General features: G+C 42.5%; 1 protein-coding gene across 1 annotated transcript; it reads right to left on the bottom strand.

The window, feature by feature from the left end:
• Nucleotides 1-9,318: 9,318 nt before the first annotated feature.
• Nucleotides 9,319-19,858, bottom strand: sik1 (salt-inducible kinase 1). The gene is made up of 14 exons (XM_031734554.2): nucleotides 19,524-19,858; nucleotides 18,817-19,020; nucleotides 18,586-18,702; nucleotides 15,622-15,685; nucleotides 15,265-15,426; nucleotides 14,629-14,753; nucleotides 14,408-14,531; nucleotides 14,099-14,319; nucleotides 13,586-13,735; nucleotides 13,379-13,489; nucleotides 13,039-13,264; nucleotides 12,706-12,960; nucleotides 12,386-12,575; nucleotides 9,319-12,268 (listed from the first exon to the last, which is right to left on the bottom strand). Exons 2-14 carry the CDS (start codon nucleotides 18,967-18,969, stop codon nucleotides 11,755-11,757), a joined length of 2,412 nt encoding a protein of 803 aa, XP_031590414.1. The 5' UTR covers nucleotides 18,970-19,020; nucleotides 19,524-19,858; the 3' UTR covers nucleotides 9,319-11,754.
• Nucleotides 19,859-20,281: the final 423 nt, after the last annotated feature.

The following is a 20,281-nucleotide window of genomic DNA, read 5'->3' as shown; positions in this document are numbered from 1 at the left end:
CTTTCCTCCCAACTGTAAGGTGATACAGGTATTGTTGAACATGTTGATTGTCTTGTTTTTGTTATTTGCAGAAGTATATTGTGTATCAGTGTGAAAGAGAAGTTATACATTACATGCCTTTATTCCATCACACCTAAGTCATTATTATTTGCCTGAACAAATCATCACTTACAAAAGGGTACAGAATTCTACTCACCATCTTCTCCTCTGAAATGTCCCATATGAAACCAGTTTTGCACTGGCTCCCCAGTAAAGTTATACCTTGGGACCCTTAGAACCAAATGAACATCATTTCACAGTATTACAGTCTGAGGATTGATGCTGACCATGTAAATCAGGGATGTCCAACTCCAGGCCTCGAGGGCTGGTGCTCTACAGGTTTTAGATATCACCCTTGGTCAACACACCTGAATCAAATGATTAGTTCATTACCAGGCCTCTGGAGAACTTCAAGACATGTTGAGGAGGTCATTTAGCCATTTAAATCAGCTGTGTTGGATCAAGGACACATCTAAAACCTGCAGGAGCCTGGAGTTCGAGATCCCTGATGTAAATGGACCGGTTTGTGTATATCTTTTTAGCCTTTCTATTCTCCTTTACATCAGAGAACAACTTGGGGCTCAGTGTCTTGCTCAAGAATCCTTTGGCCTGCAGACTGGAGCAGCCAGGGGATCGAACTACTAACTTTCCAATCAGTAAATGTCCTGTTCTACCTCCTGAGCTACAGCAATACCCTTATGACCTTAGTGTACAAATCAGCCATATCACAAAGCTCAAATATTCTCAAAATTGTTTCTTGAACATGACAGTATGTTGACTGAACTCAGCAGAACTCAATCCCATAGCTTACTCATGGAATGCGGTGCAACATGAGATAATCATCATGTATGTAGAGCAAGTATGTGATGCTATCATGAAATATACAGAACAAAATCCCAGACTGAAGTCTGAAAATCCCATTTTCCAGCACGTTGTTGAATTTATGCCATGAGAGCAGCGCCGTAGCTCCGCAAACGCACATAACGCACACTGCGTAGGGCACCAAATGGCCGGTAGGGCACCAAAAGAATCAGGGTCGTAAAAAAAAAAAAAAGTAAACCATATTAATACTATAAATATCATATGCATTAATATGGTTAAACAATACAAAAGCAACATAAAACAATTTTCCCGAGAAAAGGGGTGAATCTGCTTTGTGCCCTGTCTCCAGTCTCCTCCTGGTGCCCCCCACTCCCAGTGGTCTGTTCTATAATGCCTCAATTCGGTATTGGTAAACACCTGTTTGAACATGGCCTCGAAAGCGGCAACAGGAGTCGGGAGCGGAGAAAAGAAAGAAGAAGAGAAGCGTGATGAAACTCAGGCGTCGCTTGCCGGTAAGGCAATGTTTAAATAATAACAATAAAAAAGTTCATTATTGTAGCCCTTGCTTGCACGCTCATGTCCGTCAACTCTGTGATAGCTCCTGTTAGCAGTGTTCATACTGTGTTAACAAATGTTGCAAATGATTGATGTTGGGTAGTTTGTTTACGTTGTGGATATGAATATAGAATGGACTACTAAAAGCAACTCATCATGGTCACTCAATTGACGGTTTTCAGATAACGTTAGCAATCGTGAGACTAGCATTTCCCTCCTCAGGTTGCTAGCTGGCTAACGTCATGCATGCTACTGATTAACCTTAACTTTGGGATAGGTCAGTGATGCAGTCAAGTATTATTATCAGATTAGACAAGATTACTTTGTATGTTGCTGCATTTCAGGATATCTATAAAGACGCATATCTTATTTATGCGGCATAAATAAGATATAGGTTTCATATTACAGTGTAATATGAAACCTATATCTTCCAGTAATATAGATTTCCTACTTGCGCATTTATATCAAATTATGTACAGCATGTTTATATTGCCATTTGCCATTATGAAAATCTATACATGTAAAATATAGTTAGTAATTTTTAAATGTACCAGTGACTTACTTAATTTATTAGTCTTATAATGCAATTTTTCGTGAGGCCTACTGTAGATTCAAAATTGTATTTCTGTAAAATCCCTGAATATTTTCTCTTGTATGCAGGGTCAATGCTTAAATATGTTCAAGGAGGATCTCAAGGACAGGATGAACCATCCAGTAGTAGTGCCATCCCTGGACATCAACCACCAGCCATTGTAGACCCTGCAACAATCCCTAGCCAAGAAGAACAAGAACCATCAACCACCAGTTCAGGTACAGTTCCATACACAAGTACCACTGAGAGTCCTGTCACTGAGAGACTATCAGAAAGTGACACTGTGGAGACATGTGTGCCCCTTCAACCGATCCTGCTCTTTGGCCAGCTCACATTGTAGATGCTGATCGTGTTGAAATTGTGCGGAGAGGTCCTTTTAATGTCAGCTCTGATTTTAATTTTCCAAAGGGGCCTGAGTATTTATTTGTAACAGTATTTTTAACCTCCTTTAACCTTATTTATTTGTTTAACTGTCATGTTTGTTGTTATTTAATTAAACAAATTCCACTGAGAAATTCAAAAGTATTAATGTTTTTTTTTTTTTTTTTTTTTAAGTGGCGGGGGCACCATAAAGCATTTGTGCTTAGGGCACCCAAATGGCTAGCAACGGCCCTGCATGAGAGATTAATACAGTTCTGAAGGCACAAGGACATCCTACCTGGATATGACTGATACTGACACAACACAATGAATCTTGATTGTTCTGATAGATCAGTGCATGTTTAAGGTGACACTTCCTCATCCCTGTACTGTTAAGACATATGTCTCTCCTTCATCACCTGTTGATACTTCTTCACCGTTTTTGCTGTGGCTGCAGGCAGTAATTGAAAAAACCAACTGAAAAACTACGACAAGTTTCATGATATTTAGGTGTTTTTGTAAAATGTTACTTCAAAACATACTTCTCTGTGTGTTATGCCTGTGACATGACACACAGAGAAGTAAACTATAACCCCCCCCCCCCGCAACTTCTGTGCTGTGACGTTGTATGATTAACAACCTGTCCATGTTAACAAAAACAGACACGAGGGTTCCTTCCTCGCCTTTGTTATACACTTCCTCCTGTTCATTCTGGTCAAGTCAGTTTTTACAGCCTGGAATCATCATCACCATCGACAACACTCGAAAATGTCTCTTTTTTTTAAGGAATGAAAATAAGATACTCCACCAGCGAATGGGATCAAATGCCTGGTTTGAGGTTTGACGAGGATCATTAAAACTTCAAAGAGCAATGTTATAACTCATTCAGGCTTGAGCAAGTGTCAACCATTATTGTGAGGTCGACAAAATGAGCTGATATTGGCTAAACACTTCAGTGAAGTTATAAAAAGTAAATGAAATGAAAGAGACAAGCTATTAACCCTCTAACATCTAAAGCCTGATTATTCCCTGTTGCTGACAGACACGGACAGCTAGAGACACGATGGCCAAGCAGTCATTCCTGATGTACTTCTAAGAAGTCTACTTGAAATCTGGTGCCTGTGATTCAAATGCAGTTGGTGCATTGTAATGTAAAATCTCTATGAATGAAGACTTGACTATTCTTAATTTATAATTTAATTATATATTACCCTATGGAGAACCTATGGAGAAGGGTTTAAACCAGTGCTCCTGTGCAGTCCTCCAATATCCCATCTGCATGGTACATGATGTGGATGACATGTTGGCAGAGTGCTGACTTGTTGAAAAGTGGAAAGGGAGCAACAGTGGAGTTCACCAGGAATGGGAGAAGCATGAAAAAAGATCAAAATCAATTCATTCATTCAGTTTCATTGATTTCAAATTCAATATATATTGAATTTATAATTAATAGCGTCACATCACAACAACAGTCACCTCAAGGTGAAGGTAGAGACCCTACAATATTAAGAAAAAACCCACCAATCAAAGCAAAGCACTTTGCAAGAGTGGGAAAGTGAAACACCACATCAAAGAATAAAAATACATAATGAAAAGTACAGGCTGAGGCTGAAATGGATACTTCTCATTGTTTTAAACACGCATTTTGCATGCTTTAACTTCATTCATCTCAGAGACTGGTTACCGGAGCACAAACAAGAGTAGCCCACAAACCAGTTATACTATATACTTTAGACAGTTCTATCTGACAGCAGATAAGACCATCTGCTTCCTGCTAAGTCTGTAGCTGCCAGCAGACTGCCAGTACACTACCACTGCTGAACCAGTGGCACTCCACTGGGGGCAAGCAAGGCAGGCAGTGCTTGCCCACTGAACTCTAAAAGCAGACAACTATTAAAACCCAAGTAAATGTGATCTCTCTCCTTTCATCTCAGACAGTGTTCTGTCATTAAGGAGACTGATGGTAGACAACCATGCTAGACAGGCTGCTGCTGGTTTCACTGCTCTGAGATCAGTTACCATCTGGACATTTGTAAAAACAGAGCTAGCATAAGCAAGTAGATGAACTTCTGTGATTTAACATTGTACAATTTTATATCATTTTTTTTATGATCATAGGTGACAATCCTGTATTTCTGGAGAAAATCAAAACTGCCTTTTGTGAAAAATGTAAATAATTTCCAATGTGTGTAAGTTAGAATGATTGTTTTATTTGTTCCCTGATTGCAGAGACTTGGAAAAACAGTTAATAAAAATAAACACTGACTAACTTGTCCTGCACTTCCAGATTATTTAGCATTACGTTATTTTTGAGTTAGTTAGTCATGAGTTTTTTTCCCAGAAGAAATCTGCAGTAATTTCTTTTCTTTCTCAGTCAACATGTGCCTACTACTACTCAGTCTTGTCTTATAAAATAAATTCAGCATATTGTTTTAAATTCCCAAAGCTTGAAAAGTTTTTTGTTACTGCCTCTTTTTCCTGATTAAAGTCTGAATGATCTGTCCAGCCAACTCTGTTGTGCAGAGTCATGACGAGCACTTCCTGTGTTGTTTATTTACCTTGCACTGAGCTTCCAAGAGTTCCACAGATCCTCTGGTGTTCATGCTTGTCCTGCCAGAGAGCTGAAGTATTGGCAGTGACGCATGTGTACAGTTTCTCGCTCACGTACACACAATCAGGAGGGCGCTAATCTTTCAGCAAGGGGCGAGATCTTAAAGCTTTTACGCTGCCTTCATACCAATATTTCTTTGCTTTTCGTCATGTTCGGGCCTTTTTGTTTACACCAAACATTAAACTTTATAATTTCTTGTGGAATGGTTTTTGCGACTTTAGTATCATTGACCTTTTGAGTCTGAATTTCCCTTTAGTCGTCAGAGATAAACTTCCTTCCCTCTTATCGGTAGCTCATCCTTAGAATGGGAAGTTACTTCTCATTTCATTAGTACGATTACACTTTTTCAATATCATCTCCTTCCCCACCCACAGCCCGCCCTCCCTGCTGCTTCTACCCATGCAGATTCTTGGAAACCTTTTTGCTCCATGTACTTTGACTTTTGACAGCTGGCTTACTCAAGAAAATGCCTGTGTGTGTTTGTGTGTGTGTGTGTGTGTTTGTGTGCGTGTGTGTGTGTTTCTGAGTAAGCAGGAGGTGAAATTGGATATGTTCACTGAAGTGCTTCTCCTAAAATTCCTTGTAAATTTCAATCTGATTGTGTGGAAAGTCGCTGCTAAACGTGTCATAGTACACAAGAGAGGAAAAATGTTTTGTCTTCCTGCCTTCCGAAACTGCAGGAATGTTTACATCTCAAGATGTGCCTGTGGATCAAACAATTAAAAAAATCAAGCCAACAGCAAAGTGCCAGAATCTACAGTTCCTCTCATGGCCGGCTGATACTGGAATCCAAAAGCAAGTAAATCCTCATAGACTCCCTCGTTAACAGAAATTTATGCTACCATGTTTGTTTTCAGAGATCTTTAGCTGCAGTAGAAAGATTTCCAATGCTTTCGGCATCAGGAAATAACCTTAGATGAACAACAAGAAATTAAATATTACACCATATCATCATTTGTTCAGAAAAAACTAAGCCTTAATGCAGAAGCAGCTTTTTAAAAAGTACAGCCCATAATTCAGTAGCTTGTGGAAACACTTTTCGCAGTGATAGCTTGAAGTAATTGTTTCCTGTATGACTTCATCAGTCTTTCACATAGTTATGGAGGAATTTCTCCCTCTATTTATTACAGTGTTGCTTCAGTTTAGTGATGCATAGCTCTCTTAAGATCCCACCATGGTGTTTCAATTGGGTTGAGGTCTGGACTTTGACTAGGCCATTGTGTTCATTGGTGTGTTTGAGGTCATTGTCCTGTTGCATGAACCAGTTTGGCCAAGGTTTGGATGGCAGACAGATGGCCATTCCAATTTTAAAAAATTAAGCCAAAACCAAAGTGCCTGAATCTGCAGTTCCTCCATGGCCAGTTGATACTGGATCCAAAAGTGAGTAAATCCTCATAGACTCCCTTGTTAACAGGAATTTATAGTTTCCAGAGATCTTTTGCTACAGTAGAAATAGGATGCACTTTCTTTTTAACATGACTGTATGCAGAGTCAGTAATAATGAGTTTGCCCTCCAGAAAGCCAAGTATGTGTAGCCTGATGGCAGGGCTACTATGTGTAGACAGAGTGCAGGTGGCTGCAAATTTCGAACAGAAAAGGAAGTGACAGCAGAATTCACCACAAAGAGGAAGGCGAAAAACACGGATCAAAGATCAAAAATGCAACATGAGAGGTGGTTTTCATTATTCTTAACACCAAGTTTCACTTCGCTATAAAGAAGTTATTTGTACAATATAATTCCTGTCTTCTACACGTGCAGAGGCTGAACAAACCAACCGCTGCATGAACAAGGGTCATCAACAGCCTGCTGATGATTATACAAAGCAGCTATGGAGTGTAAAACCAGTGCTGGTGTCTTTAAAACATCCAACTAGATGACAGTAAATACCATTTAGAGACTGGTACTACTATGGTTTTGCCCTCTCTGGACAGTTTCCCCCCTTTGTGCATTTGTTTCACTATACATAATTGAACCTCTATCAGCAATGTACACTGTTGTTAATATTGTTGTTAACATTTGAATAATTCAAAGGCCGTTTGAAACATGTAAAACGTAAGTACTTCCACATTTGGAGTAATATTTTTTGTTTTGTATCAGATGACATGCTGACCCAAATTGCAAAAAAGCAGACACACTGTTCTGCTCAAACCTGCTTATGTGATCTGTGATCATATCTCAGGATTCAGCCGCTTAGTCACTGGCAGCTGAGATCCAAGAGCTCTTTACATGACTTGCAAAGAAGAAACACTACCTGGGTGTGTTAGTCGTTGTGATTTCCTTTGTAAACTGTCGATATTTCCACAGTTCCTGTTTCCACGATCAAATGTCTGTAGACCTTTTTCTACAGCTAAACTGAGCCATTATTGGTTGTGACACAGTTTTGGCCCACTCTCCTATCCACAGCTTTTTAAGGTCTGGCCATGAGTTTTTAGTCAGGTTGAAGTCTGGACTTTGACTGAACCATTGCTCCATCTTGATTTTCTTTTTCAGCCATTCTGTTGCAGATTTTCTGCTGTGTTTGAGGTGCTCACACTGAGCGATAATCAGTTGTAATCAATAACTGATTATCAGCATCTGGCTGCTTATCCCTTTAAATCCCACCTAAGCAGTATTTTTCACAGGACTGCACTCAGTACCGTGAAAGCATCCTTTTTTCATATGACTTTATGTATTCGGTTTTACTAACATGACATTACATATTGGGACTGGCTTGAATTCTATTGACCATTGTGATCGTGCATGTATAAGCATGGAAAACCCCAAGGCATAAACACTTGTCTCTTTGGGCATAGGGAAAATACAGCGTACCGCAGAGAGAAGCATACTGCACCAGCGATGTATTGTTGATATCAGCGAGGGACAGAGAGACACATACACATGTACATGTAGATAGAAATTCCTTGATTTACCAGCGAGATTATTACTACATCCAGTGATAACAAATCACCATGCAGTACAGCCTGACTTGAGGCATTCATCAGACTTTTACTTACCCCTATCGATAAAGAGAAACCTATACAAACAATTTGTTGTAACAGGCTGGTTAAACCTGTTCATAAAGCCACATTCCAAGCCCTAAGTGAAGCAGCAAAGAAAACAATAAGTGGTTTTGTTTAACAAACCACCTGTTTCATTGTTTTCAATCCGGTTGTGTCACTTCCTGGTAAGAGGAATTTGACTCTGGTGAATAAACGGTGCAAAGAAACCCTGTAAGTGCATAATATCAGATAAGTTAATGTCAAGACTATGTCTTTGTTTGGATACGGCGGAGCCCTGAGATAAAAAAAACGACTTCCAGTGAAGATGACTACAATCACAGTGTTCTCCAGTTCAGTTGTATTTATTAAACAGCAATTCATCAGAACAGCATGGCGAGCTTATATTGTAAGGTAAAACTCTTTAATTCCAGTAGCGACAGTGGTGAGGAAGAACTCGTTTTTTAACTGGAAAAGACCTCTGACAGCAGGAGTCAGAGGTCACACGTCATAAATGCTGCAGATGGTCACACAGTTGCTGTGAACATGTTGCAAAAATCTTATTAGACAAAGTCACTTGTGCAGCAGGCAGCAGCTGATGACGGATATGTTTGTAGCAGCTGGACATCCAGTTCCTTTCAGGCTGAGCCCTCATGAGCAGCTCCCCGACAGTCAAAATGCCAAATGTCAAACCATATGCTACACGTGTAAATGTGAGTGACCCCAGATGGTGTAAATCTGCACATGAAGTGAGCCGCAAATCCACGCATTTCCCCTTTTTCTGTTTTCTTTCTGTCTGGTTTGACTGGACGGGTGGAGGCGGGCAGCAGGCTCTGGCTTCTCTTTTTCAGTTTCGTCACTTGACTCCCACATAGCCCTTCCTGTCAAACATCAGAGCCCTATCCCGTCTTATGTTTATGAATAATCGACCAGCAGGAGGTTGATCAGGGCCCGATGCAGTCATCATTGACATCATCGCTGTGGATCACGCCATTATGATGGGGTGCTAATGCATCATCATCAGTTAGTGGAAGAGGGTGAAGCATCTTAGTGTCATTCTGTGATTAAGACTTTTGTTTTTCACTTTTAGTTTAGTATATGAATATTGAAATGATAGAAAGTGAGTGTGCAGCCACTAAATGTTGCTCAATTGCAAGGCAATGCGACAGATCTAGAGACGTTCACTCTCCATCCTGATGGCCTGAAGATTTTTTTCTGAGTCTCTGAGAGTTTAACCTCAAAGTTTAAGCTGTAATCTTGAATCAAAGAGATCTAAATAAAAAAAAATTAGTCATGTAAACAATACAGAGGGGGTTAAAAAGCACACCCTGCGGTTTAACAAGAAGTCAGACCACAAAAAAAATGTTTAGGAAGTGAACTTTATTTAAATAAATAGCCACATAAATAAACAACTTTCTTCAACTAACATTTCTTCTCCTTCCTTCCTCCCTCCTTCTGTTCCTCTCTTTACAACCTTACACACACACACACGCATCCAAACGCATGCATCCATACACACAAAGACGTGCTCATGCTCACACAGTCAAGTAACAAATCAGGAAAAAAAAAAAAAACATGAAATACTTCTTATCCAAAGTTTATCACAAGGGTAATTTTACAGGTTTGCATCGAAAGTCTTAGTGTTTCAAAAGATTTGTGATTTTTTTCCCATCATGAGAAAAAAAGAAAGAAAAAAAATCAGCAATAAGAAATATGAGTAAAGTGCAAATCTTGCTTGTTTAGACAGCAAGTTCAAAGGTCAAAGAAAATATCAAAGGGGACGTCTGAGGAAATGTCCTGTAATGGAGCCATCGATCGTTTTTTCTTCAGTGTGGCGATCAGAGAGGAGGGGCTGGGGGTGGGGCAATCTGACTGCAGTTTGTTCAGGTAAAGGCACAGGTGTTGGAAGTGAGTGCAATAAACTGAAGGGGGGAAAAAACGGCAGGGGGGTCAATATAATCAAAATTGCACGTTTTCAATAAACAGAACTGAGCTTGAAAAGACACAGCTCTCCCCTACAAGATGTTTCACAGATATGAGACAGCTAACTACACTCACATTAATACACATCTGTTACAGCTTTCAAACACCTTAATTCGACTGCCTGCACATGCAACTCAGCTCAGCGCAGGACATCTGTGTCTATTTCAAGCTACTACTGAGCAACTGAAGAAAGTTCCACTTCCTGCACATTATGGTATTGCTATGTTCTGATTGTTTTCTTCTTTTTTCTTTCTTTCTTCTTTTTTCTTTATTTTTTAGAAAAGTACAAAACAAACACTACCATGGTCCTCATAGTAACAGCTAGAGATACCCACAATACACATAGCATTAGGATTTGGTGGCAGCAGGAGTTTTTCTTTTCTTTTTTTTGTCTCACAGCAAAAAGCTAAGGAGATCATGTGAAATTGGTTCGCTACACCACCACGCTACATCTTGGAGACAGCATTCAAAGAGGAAAGTCAGTAGTGTGTCTTTTGACAGATCCTCTATTTCTTGTGCTGTTGAGTCTTTGGTAAAACCCAAATTCTTCCTTTCGGATCTACAAGCATGCTGCGTGAATAAAAAAAGCAAAAAAACAACAAAAACCCCAAAACAGCATTCTGAAATGCCTCGAGCTTCTTCTCTAAGTCACTACAGTATCATAAGAAGTACCTCTTCTAGTCAGCTAGCTAGCACGGCAAGATGAAACACAAACAAACAAAAAAAAGAAAGACGAACACAAAACCTCAGGCAAGTACACGTGGAGTTTTTGACCATCCTATGTTGAGCCTCATTTCCATTGGTTTTTTTTCCATGTAAAATATTGCACTGTTCCCACAGTCTTTGTTCCGTACGAAAAACCCTCTTCCTCTGATATTCAACCTGCTCGTTAGCGTTTAAAGGCTTTTCTTAACCTTTCCCAATTGTTGCCTGAGGAGGTAGTAATAGCATCTAAAAAGAAAGGTGCTTATCAGACAAAGGAGAGGGTGGGGTATGGATCCACACATGTAGGGTGCTACCAGGCTGACTGATGTACCTGCTGTGCTTTAACTCAACCAGCGAAACACCGTCTTCACTCAGTTTTGGCTGATGAGGGTGTAGCAGTCTTTTTGCAGCTTGAGGTAAAAGCAGCGTTTTGCGTCACTAAAATTAACAATCTTGCACAGAGAAAACAAACGGAAAAAAAAAAAATCACAGTTTCAGTAAAAATAAAAATCGTCTCCTTCGGTGTACATTTGTAAGCTTAGGTTACTATACTGCGTGTTCACTGCACTGCTACAGAGAAATGTCTCTTCAGGAAGGTGAACAAAGTGGGGAGACTGAAAATAATATGAATTTTGGTCTTCTGTCCAGGCAGGTGAAAAACACTGAGAGCGCTTACACAAGTGGCAAAAAAAACAAACAGGAAAAAAATGGAAGAGCGAACTTTCCTGTTAAAAAAAGATCAAAAAGTAAATCTAGACAGCATAAAAATGTGAGAGTGACTCAGCAACGTCAGCTATTCAAGTGAGTCCGTCAGAGCCGAGGAGAGTCTGTCAGTCTGTTATTGCTTCTCTGGCTGTTACGAATCGAACACTTCATCCAGAGTTTGGTTTATTGCTTAGTCTTTAGCTTATACGATTAGAAAAAACACATACACACAGCGAACACGTGTGCAGACACATTCTCACGTGTACCTCATAAAGACAAATTCGTCACTCGCGTCTGCTTTTTTTGTTGTTCTTCACTTCTGCTCTCTTTTCTTCTGCGCTCAGCATCAAGTCCATTTTGGCTCTTCTACCAAGAGAACATTCGCCAGTCTCGCTTGGCCGATGACTTACTTCACCATCACACAGCTGCTGAGCTGCTGCTGCTGCTGCTGTCCAGACATGCCCAGCTCCTGCATGTCGGGGTCTGTGCCGGAGACCGAGCCCATCCTCCACATCACTGGCTTGGACAGGATGGGGAAATTGCCTTGTGCTGCAGACTGTTGACGGAGGCCAGTGTGGTGGTTAGGGTGGGGTTGCTGGCTGATGTGTAGACGTGCCTCGAGAAGGTAGGCAGCGGAGGCCACGGGGGACAGAGAAGAGGAGTAGCAGGGTGAGGATGAGCAGCCCGTGGAGGAGGTCTCGAGGGTCTGTTGCCAGGGGCCCTGCTGCAGAACCACTGAAGCCTGCTGAGCAGGCAGGACGGGTTGAGCAGGGTTGTCAAACATGGAGGAGGAAGCAAACACGGTAGTAGGCGGAGGAGATGGTGACTGTTGGTGTGCCAAGAAGAGCAGGGGCTTCTGGGGAGGTCCTGTCTGAGGGGCTTGGACCTGAGGCTGCGGTTGGTGCTTAATCTGCAGCATTCTGGGAAAGAGAGATGAGATTTGTTATCAACAGCTCGACTTTGGGGGTTCGATCGTTTGTAGTTTATCAAATTAACAATCCCATAATGCTTTGTGCTCCTGCAATAATGTGACTCACCTTTGCTGGTGCAGCACCTCCTCCAGCATGCTGCGGTGCTCAGAGAGAGCTGGACCCAGTGACCCCCGGCTACCGCGGTTACAGGAGGGTGATGGGGCAGCCTGCCTCGTCAGACCCTTGATCTTATTCAATCCCAGAAGTCCTTTAGTGCGCGTGTTTTTCCTCAGCTGCTGGCGGAAAGCTTTGAGGCCTGCGTGAAGGCATGGGAAACTGTTATGCAATGCAGCGTTGATCCTACTACATGGTACGTGTGAGAAAACCTGAATACCAGCTTAGGTAGGTGGCATACAGGAAATGATTTCATGATCATGCGTGTGTACCTTGTGTGAGGGAGGTGTCAGAGGCTCTGCGACCCTCCTGGAAGCTGGCAGGGGGCAGGCTGCCCTGGGCCTGGGGCAGGAGGTGGGAAGAGAGAGCCAGGGGAGCTCCAGCAGACAGCAGAGCTCCTCCCTCAGCCCCCGAGGCCCGAAGTGTTGCCACCCCACCCACAGCAGCTTGCAAAGTGGGGGCAGGACTGGAAGAAGACTTCAGGCAGCTGTCAGAGGAGGCACCGTCTGAGGGGCTGACCACGATACCTAAAGAAACAGGAGAGGTCAAGACTCTGCATCGCTACAAGAATGAAGAACATGCGTGCGCATGTATATCATACTAACATGGAGGGTTGCACTGGTGGAAACGGGCGGAGACCTCAGCCAGAGTGTGCCTGCGAGAGGTGGTGGTTGGAGGGAGCAGGGGCCCGAGAGTTTGCGTCGCCTCCTCCTCCTCCAGGTCTCTGGGTCGCACCTCTTCGCTGATGCTCGTCTCCAGCAGGCTGTTGGGTGAAATGGAGCGGTTCCAGAGCAATCTGTTCAGACTGGCCTCCACTGGAAACACTACACGCTGAAAAGGAAGGAGGTCGACTGTTAGCCGCTGACTGTTAGCAGGGCAGGGTGCAGCTTTTGCATTTGGTCTATTAGTATAGATGCAAAAGAGCATGCTATTCAAGAGATTTACCTGAAACAATCCAGCTTGGTCACACTCCACCTCTGAGTACACAGGGGGGGTGTTTTTGGTTGGAAGTGAAAACGCTGTTGTTCTAAAACTCTCAGTGGACTCCATGATCACCTAGAAGGAAGCAGAAAGCACAGAGATTATTAAACTTCATGCAAATAAGAATGAGATTGATAGTCAGAGCCGGCTACATGCAGCTATAGTGCTGACCTCTGGGCTTGTGGAGTCGGAGGTGCTCCTTGGTCTCTGGCTCCACGTTCCACACTGGCGGCTCAGCTGCTGTGCACGATGCTCCCGCACTCGCTCCAGCAGCAGGTAGTAGATGGCAGAGAAGTGGTTGTAGCTGCTGCTCTGCAGAGACTGAAGATAAGGTCAGAAGATTAGTCATTTTGCCATTTTGTTTACTTTCTGTGGCTCGTAATGACAGTTTATAACCAGTGCTCTCTCTTTATAGCTTTCTTTAGCACCTCTTTAAAACTTTTAAGGGAAAGACAAATATAGCTGTATATATCTGCATTTATATATTTGGAGATGACAGAGTGAGAAATCTATATTTAAATACAGAATAAGATCTTTGAAGGAATACACTGAAGGTTCAACTTAAGAGAGAATGAAAACTTAACTGCAGCCTACCCGCTGCCCCACCCGTAAACTGAGTATTTGTACTGTGACTGCAACACTTTCATAAAACCACTAAACACATTTTGATTCTTGTTCAGTCACCTCGATAGTCCTCTGACGGTCGATGCCCAGTGTGTTCATGATGCCCAGCACGGGTTCGCTGTAGTCGCCCAGGTTGGAATTGTACTCCGTGAGGGGATGGCTGAGGATCTGGTGGGCAGCTGATGGATCCGCCATCATCCAGCGGTGTTGCTTGATCTGAGCAATGCTGATCCTCTTGGCTGGATCCACCACCAGCATTTTACGGATCAGATTCTCACAGTCTGGAGGACGCAAACAGTGAATGAGTCTCTGTATGTAGTTTACACCGTTTTAGTAATTTGCGGTAATTGTTGTGGGGATAATTTATACCTTGTGACATAAAGAAAGGGATTCTGAATCGTCCCTCGGTGACTCTCTGCCGGAGCTCGGGAAGGCTGGCTCCGTCAAACGGAAGAGAGCCGCAGACGAGGACATAAAGCACCACGCCGAGACTCTGCGAAGCAAAGAGCAAAAAGGAGAATGTAATCACGATTATGTAAATGTCATCGCTTCCTCTGTCAGTAATGCCGTTTTACATTCCCGGAGCTTACCCAAATGTCCAGCTGAGGCCCCTCATACTCCTTCCCTTCAAACACTTCAGGGGCAGCATAAGGCGGGCTGCCACACCACGTAGACAGAGGCTCCCCTGCATTGTAGAAGTTTCCAAATCCAAAGTCTGCACACAGACACAAGCGTACAACAACTTTGTTAATCAAACTTGTTTGCTTTCCATTCCAGCTTGAAGCGCTGCAGGCACTATAGCGCAGATTTATTACTGTTCATAGTGTGTTACGTAATTTATCATCATGAGATATTCATCAACACTTCAAAGTAAGTTCGGGTTAACATATCTTCTCATACAAAAGAATGACTGTTTTCCTGTTTCTGATAATTTGGCTCTACAATTTCTTCATGTAAAAGCGTGTGATTGTACGCTGAGCTCATTTCCTGCGGTTGATGCTTGTCTTAGTAAAATGAGTGAATAATTAACATTTAATTAGCACATAGATGGCACAACAATGATTTAATTAGAATCCCAGAGCACCAAATACGTTCTTCAGGCGTAAACTGAACAGAATACAGAAACAGCAAGTAGGTACAGAAGGACGGTGTTGCATTAAAACCCATTAACACTCTGCATCTCATCACCTTCCCACCAGCCAGCACTGAGAATATGATCGACTTACCGGCCAGTTTGATATTCATGTTGGCATCCAGCAACAGGTTCTCAGTTTTTAGGTCACGGTGAACGATGTGGTGCCGATGGCAGTAGTCCACCGCGGCGAGGATCTGCCAGAACTTCTTTCGTGCTTCATCTTCACTCAAGCGGCCATTTGAGGTTAGGTGGTCTGCAGGGAGAGAGGATCCAGACTATCAGGATCAGCCTCTTAGGAGGGTCTATTATGAGGTTACTTCCTTTTTCCATGCTTTTATTTTGCCAGCGGCCTTTTAATTGTCATGAAGGATTAAAATTAACCTCTGTGTTTCTGGGTGTGCTATGTACCTTTGCGAATGCAAATGAAAAGGCTTAAGGCGTCACTCACCAAACATCTCTCCATTCTTTGCATACTCTGTCACAATATACAGCATGTCTTTGGTCTCCATGACCTAAGAGAGAAAAAGAGAAAAAAAAACAATGAGTGTAAACCAACTGTGTCATGGACAACCATATTTAAAAGTTCAAGCCGTTCCCAGTGTTTCATCGTAGCACGTTCCAGCATTTATAACCACCACATTCCTCAATTGGAAATGTCTCCATACACTTGTTCCACACATAAAATTAAAAAAACACCAACACCCTGTTTTCCATTATATGCCCTGTTGCATAAGTAAACCGTCAGTGACTCCCCGCGCGCATTTTCTTCATGTCTTAAAACCCGTTTACACACGTCAATACAGACCCAAAAAGGAATGCGTAACATTCAGACTCAAACCAGCTGATCAAATGCTTGGGAATGTTTTTCCCGAGGCTGATACCAGCTGGCAGCGGATGCTAGTGTTGAATTTCAAGCTTCCCCCTATCTCTTTATATCTATGAAAACAGAGCGAGGCACATTCACATGGGCTGTTCACATGGTGTATCAGAAACACTCAAAGTGCAATCACTCAGAGCTCAACGCACTTTGTGGGACGGAAAGACGTAATTCCCGGTTCTTTCCTGGAGCTCACACAAGGCCTCCGTTTCCCATGAGAGCCCTCAGGGACAGAGGAGTTGAGCTAAAAAGGTTGCACAACAAAGCAATTATCGTCAGATGACAAAGCCCTGTCTGGATAATGCTGCTGGCCAACTCCTAAATTGAATGTCACCAAATTCCAGTGAATGGCGGAGCTTAATTCTTTTCAGCCACCGGGCCCTTTAGAAAACCAGACAACGGTGATTCAATACACCGAGGTCCCCAAGCGGGCACAAGTCTTTATCTGCGAGATAGGGCAGCTCCCTGTCACCTTGAGGTGCAGCTGACGTCACCGCTGCGAAGAACAGCCAAGGCGCGTCAAGGGCCCCCAGCCACCCCCGAATAAAGATAAACCCTTTAACATCCATATTGGACTCCTCGTTTTCCACAAGGTCAATTTAAGGTTGCTAAAAGCTGCATAATGGGAGCATAACATTAAAAAAAGAAAAAAAAAGCCGTGAGATTTGAGTGGAATTTAAAGCGATAAGACGGGCGGTTTATGCAGACAAACAATGAGGCGGAGAGAGACTTCAATGACCTTTCAGTTTAGAGGAATTTTTTGGTTCCCGTGAGACAAAAAAAAAAAAAAAAGAAAGAGTGGAAGCAGCAGCTGATTTATCGTGAGGTCTCCCAAAAAACTGCAGGGATACTAGAGGATGTAATCTACAGATCACAAGATGGTCTTATGTCAGTACCCTCCCTTTGTGCAGGAAGGAGAAAGAGGAGGTGACGAGGGTTGCTAACAACCATCTGACTAACATCACCTTGAACAACCCAAGGCCAGGAAGAAATTAACAAGGGACAGAGGATACAGACAGTACGGCAGTGATACAACACCACAAACCTACAGATTATAATCTCGCTCTATCACAAAAACAAAGGCTCTCAGATCAAAAAAGGTCTTTTAAAAAAAATTGTTTTTTTATTATCATTTTATCTTTTAAATATCTTTTAATGAATTCCATCTCATGTTTTTAACTGTATCATTAGCAGATTTTCCACATAATCTAACAGAAGTGTTAGGTTTCTTTCATGGTTAATCTGTCTTTACACTCACTTGACGCATCTGAATAATGCATAAAGCATGAATGCCTTTAAACTATTTTGCATATCGGTGCGTATCAGAAGAGACGATCATGTACTGGGGATTTCAATTTCCATTTTATTTGTGCTTACACGTCTTAAGTTCTATCTGCATTATGGTTAATTTGTTGAGTGGTTGGATGTTTTTCCAATCATAAAACTGTGAGAAATCTTTAGATTGCTTGTACCATCAGTGTGAAGCATTAAAAAATGTCTGTGTGGTCTTGTGAGATGAATAGAAGGAGGTTTCTAAATTAAAAAAAATACCTCCATTAACACTTTTATTTAAAAAAATAGTGGACAGCTATGATGCTCGATTTCTTTATTACGTTTTTTCTCTTGTAGAAATTCCTAGGAATAATATTATCCCCTTATTTCTGCAGTCCAGACATAATTTCATGGTAAGAACTGCTCAGCCGTTTAAAATCAGATATGAACTAATCCTGAAAAGTAGCAAAACAACAGAGAACAAAGCAAAAGGCAGAAAAAATCCAGAATGAAAAAAAGAGAAAGGGCACTGTGTGTCTGTTTGCATGGGTGTGTGTTTGTGTGTTTGTTGCCAGACGCGTGCCGCGGTACTTGCGAGATCAGCTGAGGGGGAAAAAGCGGATTCTTTCGACTAAGTCTTCAATTTGATTAGCAGTAAAGCAGCGCTTTGCTGTGGGGTAGCCTTCACGTGACATGCACACACATTGCAGTCAGTTTAAACAGGTGCTAATTAGGCTTAAAGTTCAGACCTGTGGATGTTTTGGTAATTAGTCGCCTGCCTGCTCTGTTTCCCATATCTCTGCCACCACCTCTTCCTTCATATAACTGAAGAAATCTTAGAAATGCAATGCTCTTAGCAGCTGCTGGTACCTATGACTGTTCTCTCTCTAACAAGCACACATACACATACAGGGAGGTCAAAGGGGATTGCACTAATGCTGTTCTGCATTACTTATGACTCAGTATACTCTGAGAATCAGCAAGCTGGTTAAAACCAGGCAACAAATGGTCCTTAAAGGCAGTGCTCTGCAGCGCACCAGTGCTGTTTAAGGGAAAATATTTTTTTCTTCAATTTGCAAAGGCTTCCTTCCACACCAGAGCATTTTACTCAAATGCTCATGCATGCATTTAGACCAGCTCCCTGCAGACCAGCATACAGTCCAGCTACCATGAGGGCGTAACACAGGTTGAATTACACACGCAGCATTCTGCACTGCACACCGACATTTCAGAGAGCAGAGAGAGGTTAGCCACAATACACACCTGGTAGAGCTTGATGATATGAGGGTGGTTCAGCAGCTTCATTATCTGCACTTCTCTGTAGATCTTTTCCAGGTTGGAGGGATTCAACCTGGTTTTATCGATGATCTTGATTGCCACCTTAAAAATGGGGGGAAAAATCATGGTTAAAAATTTAAAATTTAAAAAGGAAGGCCAAAAAAACCGCTGCAAGTATAGATTAATAATATTAACAATGATATTAAAGCAGCTGACCTGTGTTTTAGTGACTTTGTGCCTGGCCAGTTTCACCACTGCAAAGTTCCCTTTCCCCAGGGTCCGGATGATTTCATAGAAGCCGACCTGCAGCGGCCTCCCCTGGGCAGGACTCGACTGAGCTCCCCGGTTGGTTTCTGTCATGATTACCATGGCGTACCAACAGACTGGGGTTACAGCACTGTGATAAACGAAGGCTGGTACCTGCAGAGACAGCGGTGCACATTACTCATTTTATTGCATTTGTGTAAAAATTCACTGGCTAGAAGCTTTTGTTCAGCGTGTAACGAGCATTTGGTCCTGACAGTGTGAAAACACAGACGATTTAAAATGATTATATGATCACTTTATCGAAACATTGTTGGTGTAATAAACGAGTTAAGCTGGAAATATGACTATAATCTCGTTACAGGTGTACAAATACGTGTAATATATTTAAACAAGCCCGCTGATATTCATTCATTGGGCACAAAGAGATCTACACAAATAGGTTTCACTAGCCTATAAGAAAAAGCGACACTTTCACGACTATTAAGTAAAAGAGGGTGAATAATATGTAAAAAAAAATTATATATATATACATGTAGAAAACTAAAAAAGAGAGAGAGAGACGGAGAGAAAGAGACTGGCTGAGTTGTAAAATTACCAGTTTTCCTACTAAGTGACTATGAGCCAGTAAAATGTGAGTTATCGAGAGTAATTCTTACCTCACAACGATATAAACCACCTTCTCTCACACTTCAGGCAGCTCTCGGACGAAACGTGAACCATTCCACAAACAGAGCTCCGGATAAACAACGAGACAAAAGGGAAAAACTGCGGGCAACACGCGCGGGGTAACTTTTTCCTTTGACTTTCTACAAGTCTTGAGGCCGGGACCAGGCTGCAGCCGGTGTGTGTGCCTGTAAGCTCCGCCGGAATGCAGAGCTGAGGGCTTCGGAACTCACAGGGGGAACTCCTCCTCCTCCTCCTCCCTCCTCCTCTCCTCGCCACCATAACAAATTGATACCCACCTTATTAACGTCACACCCGCGTCAGAGCTTCGAGCTGGGTGCAAGGCAAGGCCGGACCCGAGCGCAAGGAAAGGGTTGCTGGGCAACCGCGCGGCTCGGGCGCACGGTGACGCGAGTGCTGATGGAGGGGTTGCTTGGAGATGGGGACGGTGACGTCAGTCGTAAAGATGTGTCACCACGTGATGTTTCCCTCTGCCGGGCTCGTAGCTCGCGGGCTCTCTCCACAGAGCGGCTGCGCGCGCGGCTCCGACAGGAACAGAAACAGAAAGCAACTGGTGTTCGTCAGTCGCGCGGTCTCTGCTGCTCATGGAGCACTTTAGACTCTGCTGGGCTCGGAAAGTACAAACACAGAGCCAATAAGTACGCCATTACAGTAATTATTGTAAATTAAAATAACGCATTCAAACTTTGAATGCGTTATTAGTGTGAATGCTTGTAAAAGCATTCACAGC

Source organism: Oreochromis aureus, linkage group 16 (assembly GCF_013358895.1).
Source record: "Oreochromis aureus strain Israel breed Guangdong linkage group 16, ZZ_aureus, whole genome shotgun sequence".
NCBI lineage: Eukaryota > Metazoa > Chordata > Actinopteri > Cichliformes > Cichlidae > Oreochromis > Oreochromis aureus.
Note: the sequence above shows the minus strand (reverse complement) of the source record. Positions and strands in the feature narration are given on the sequence as shown.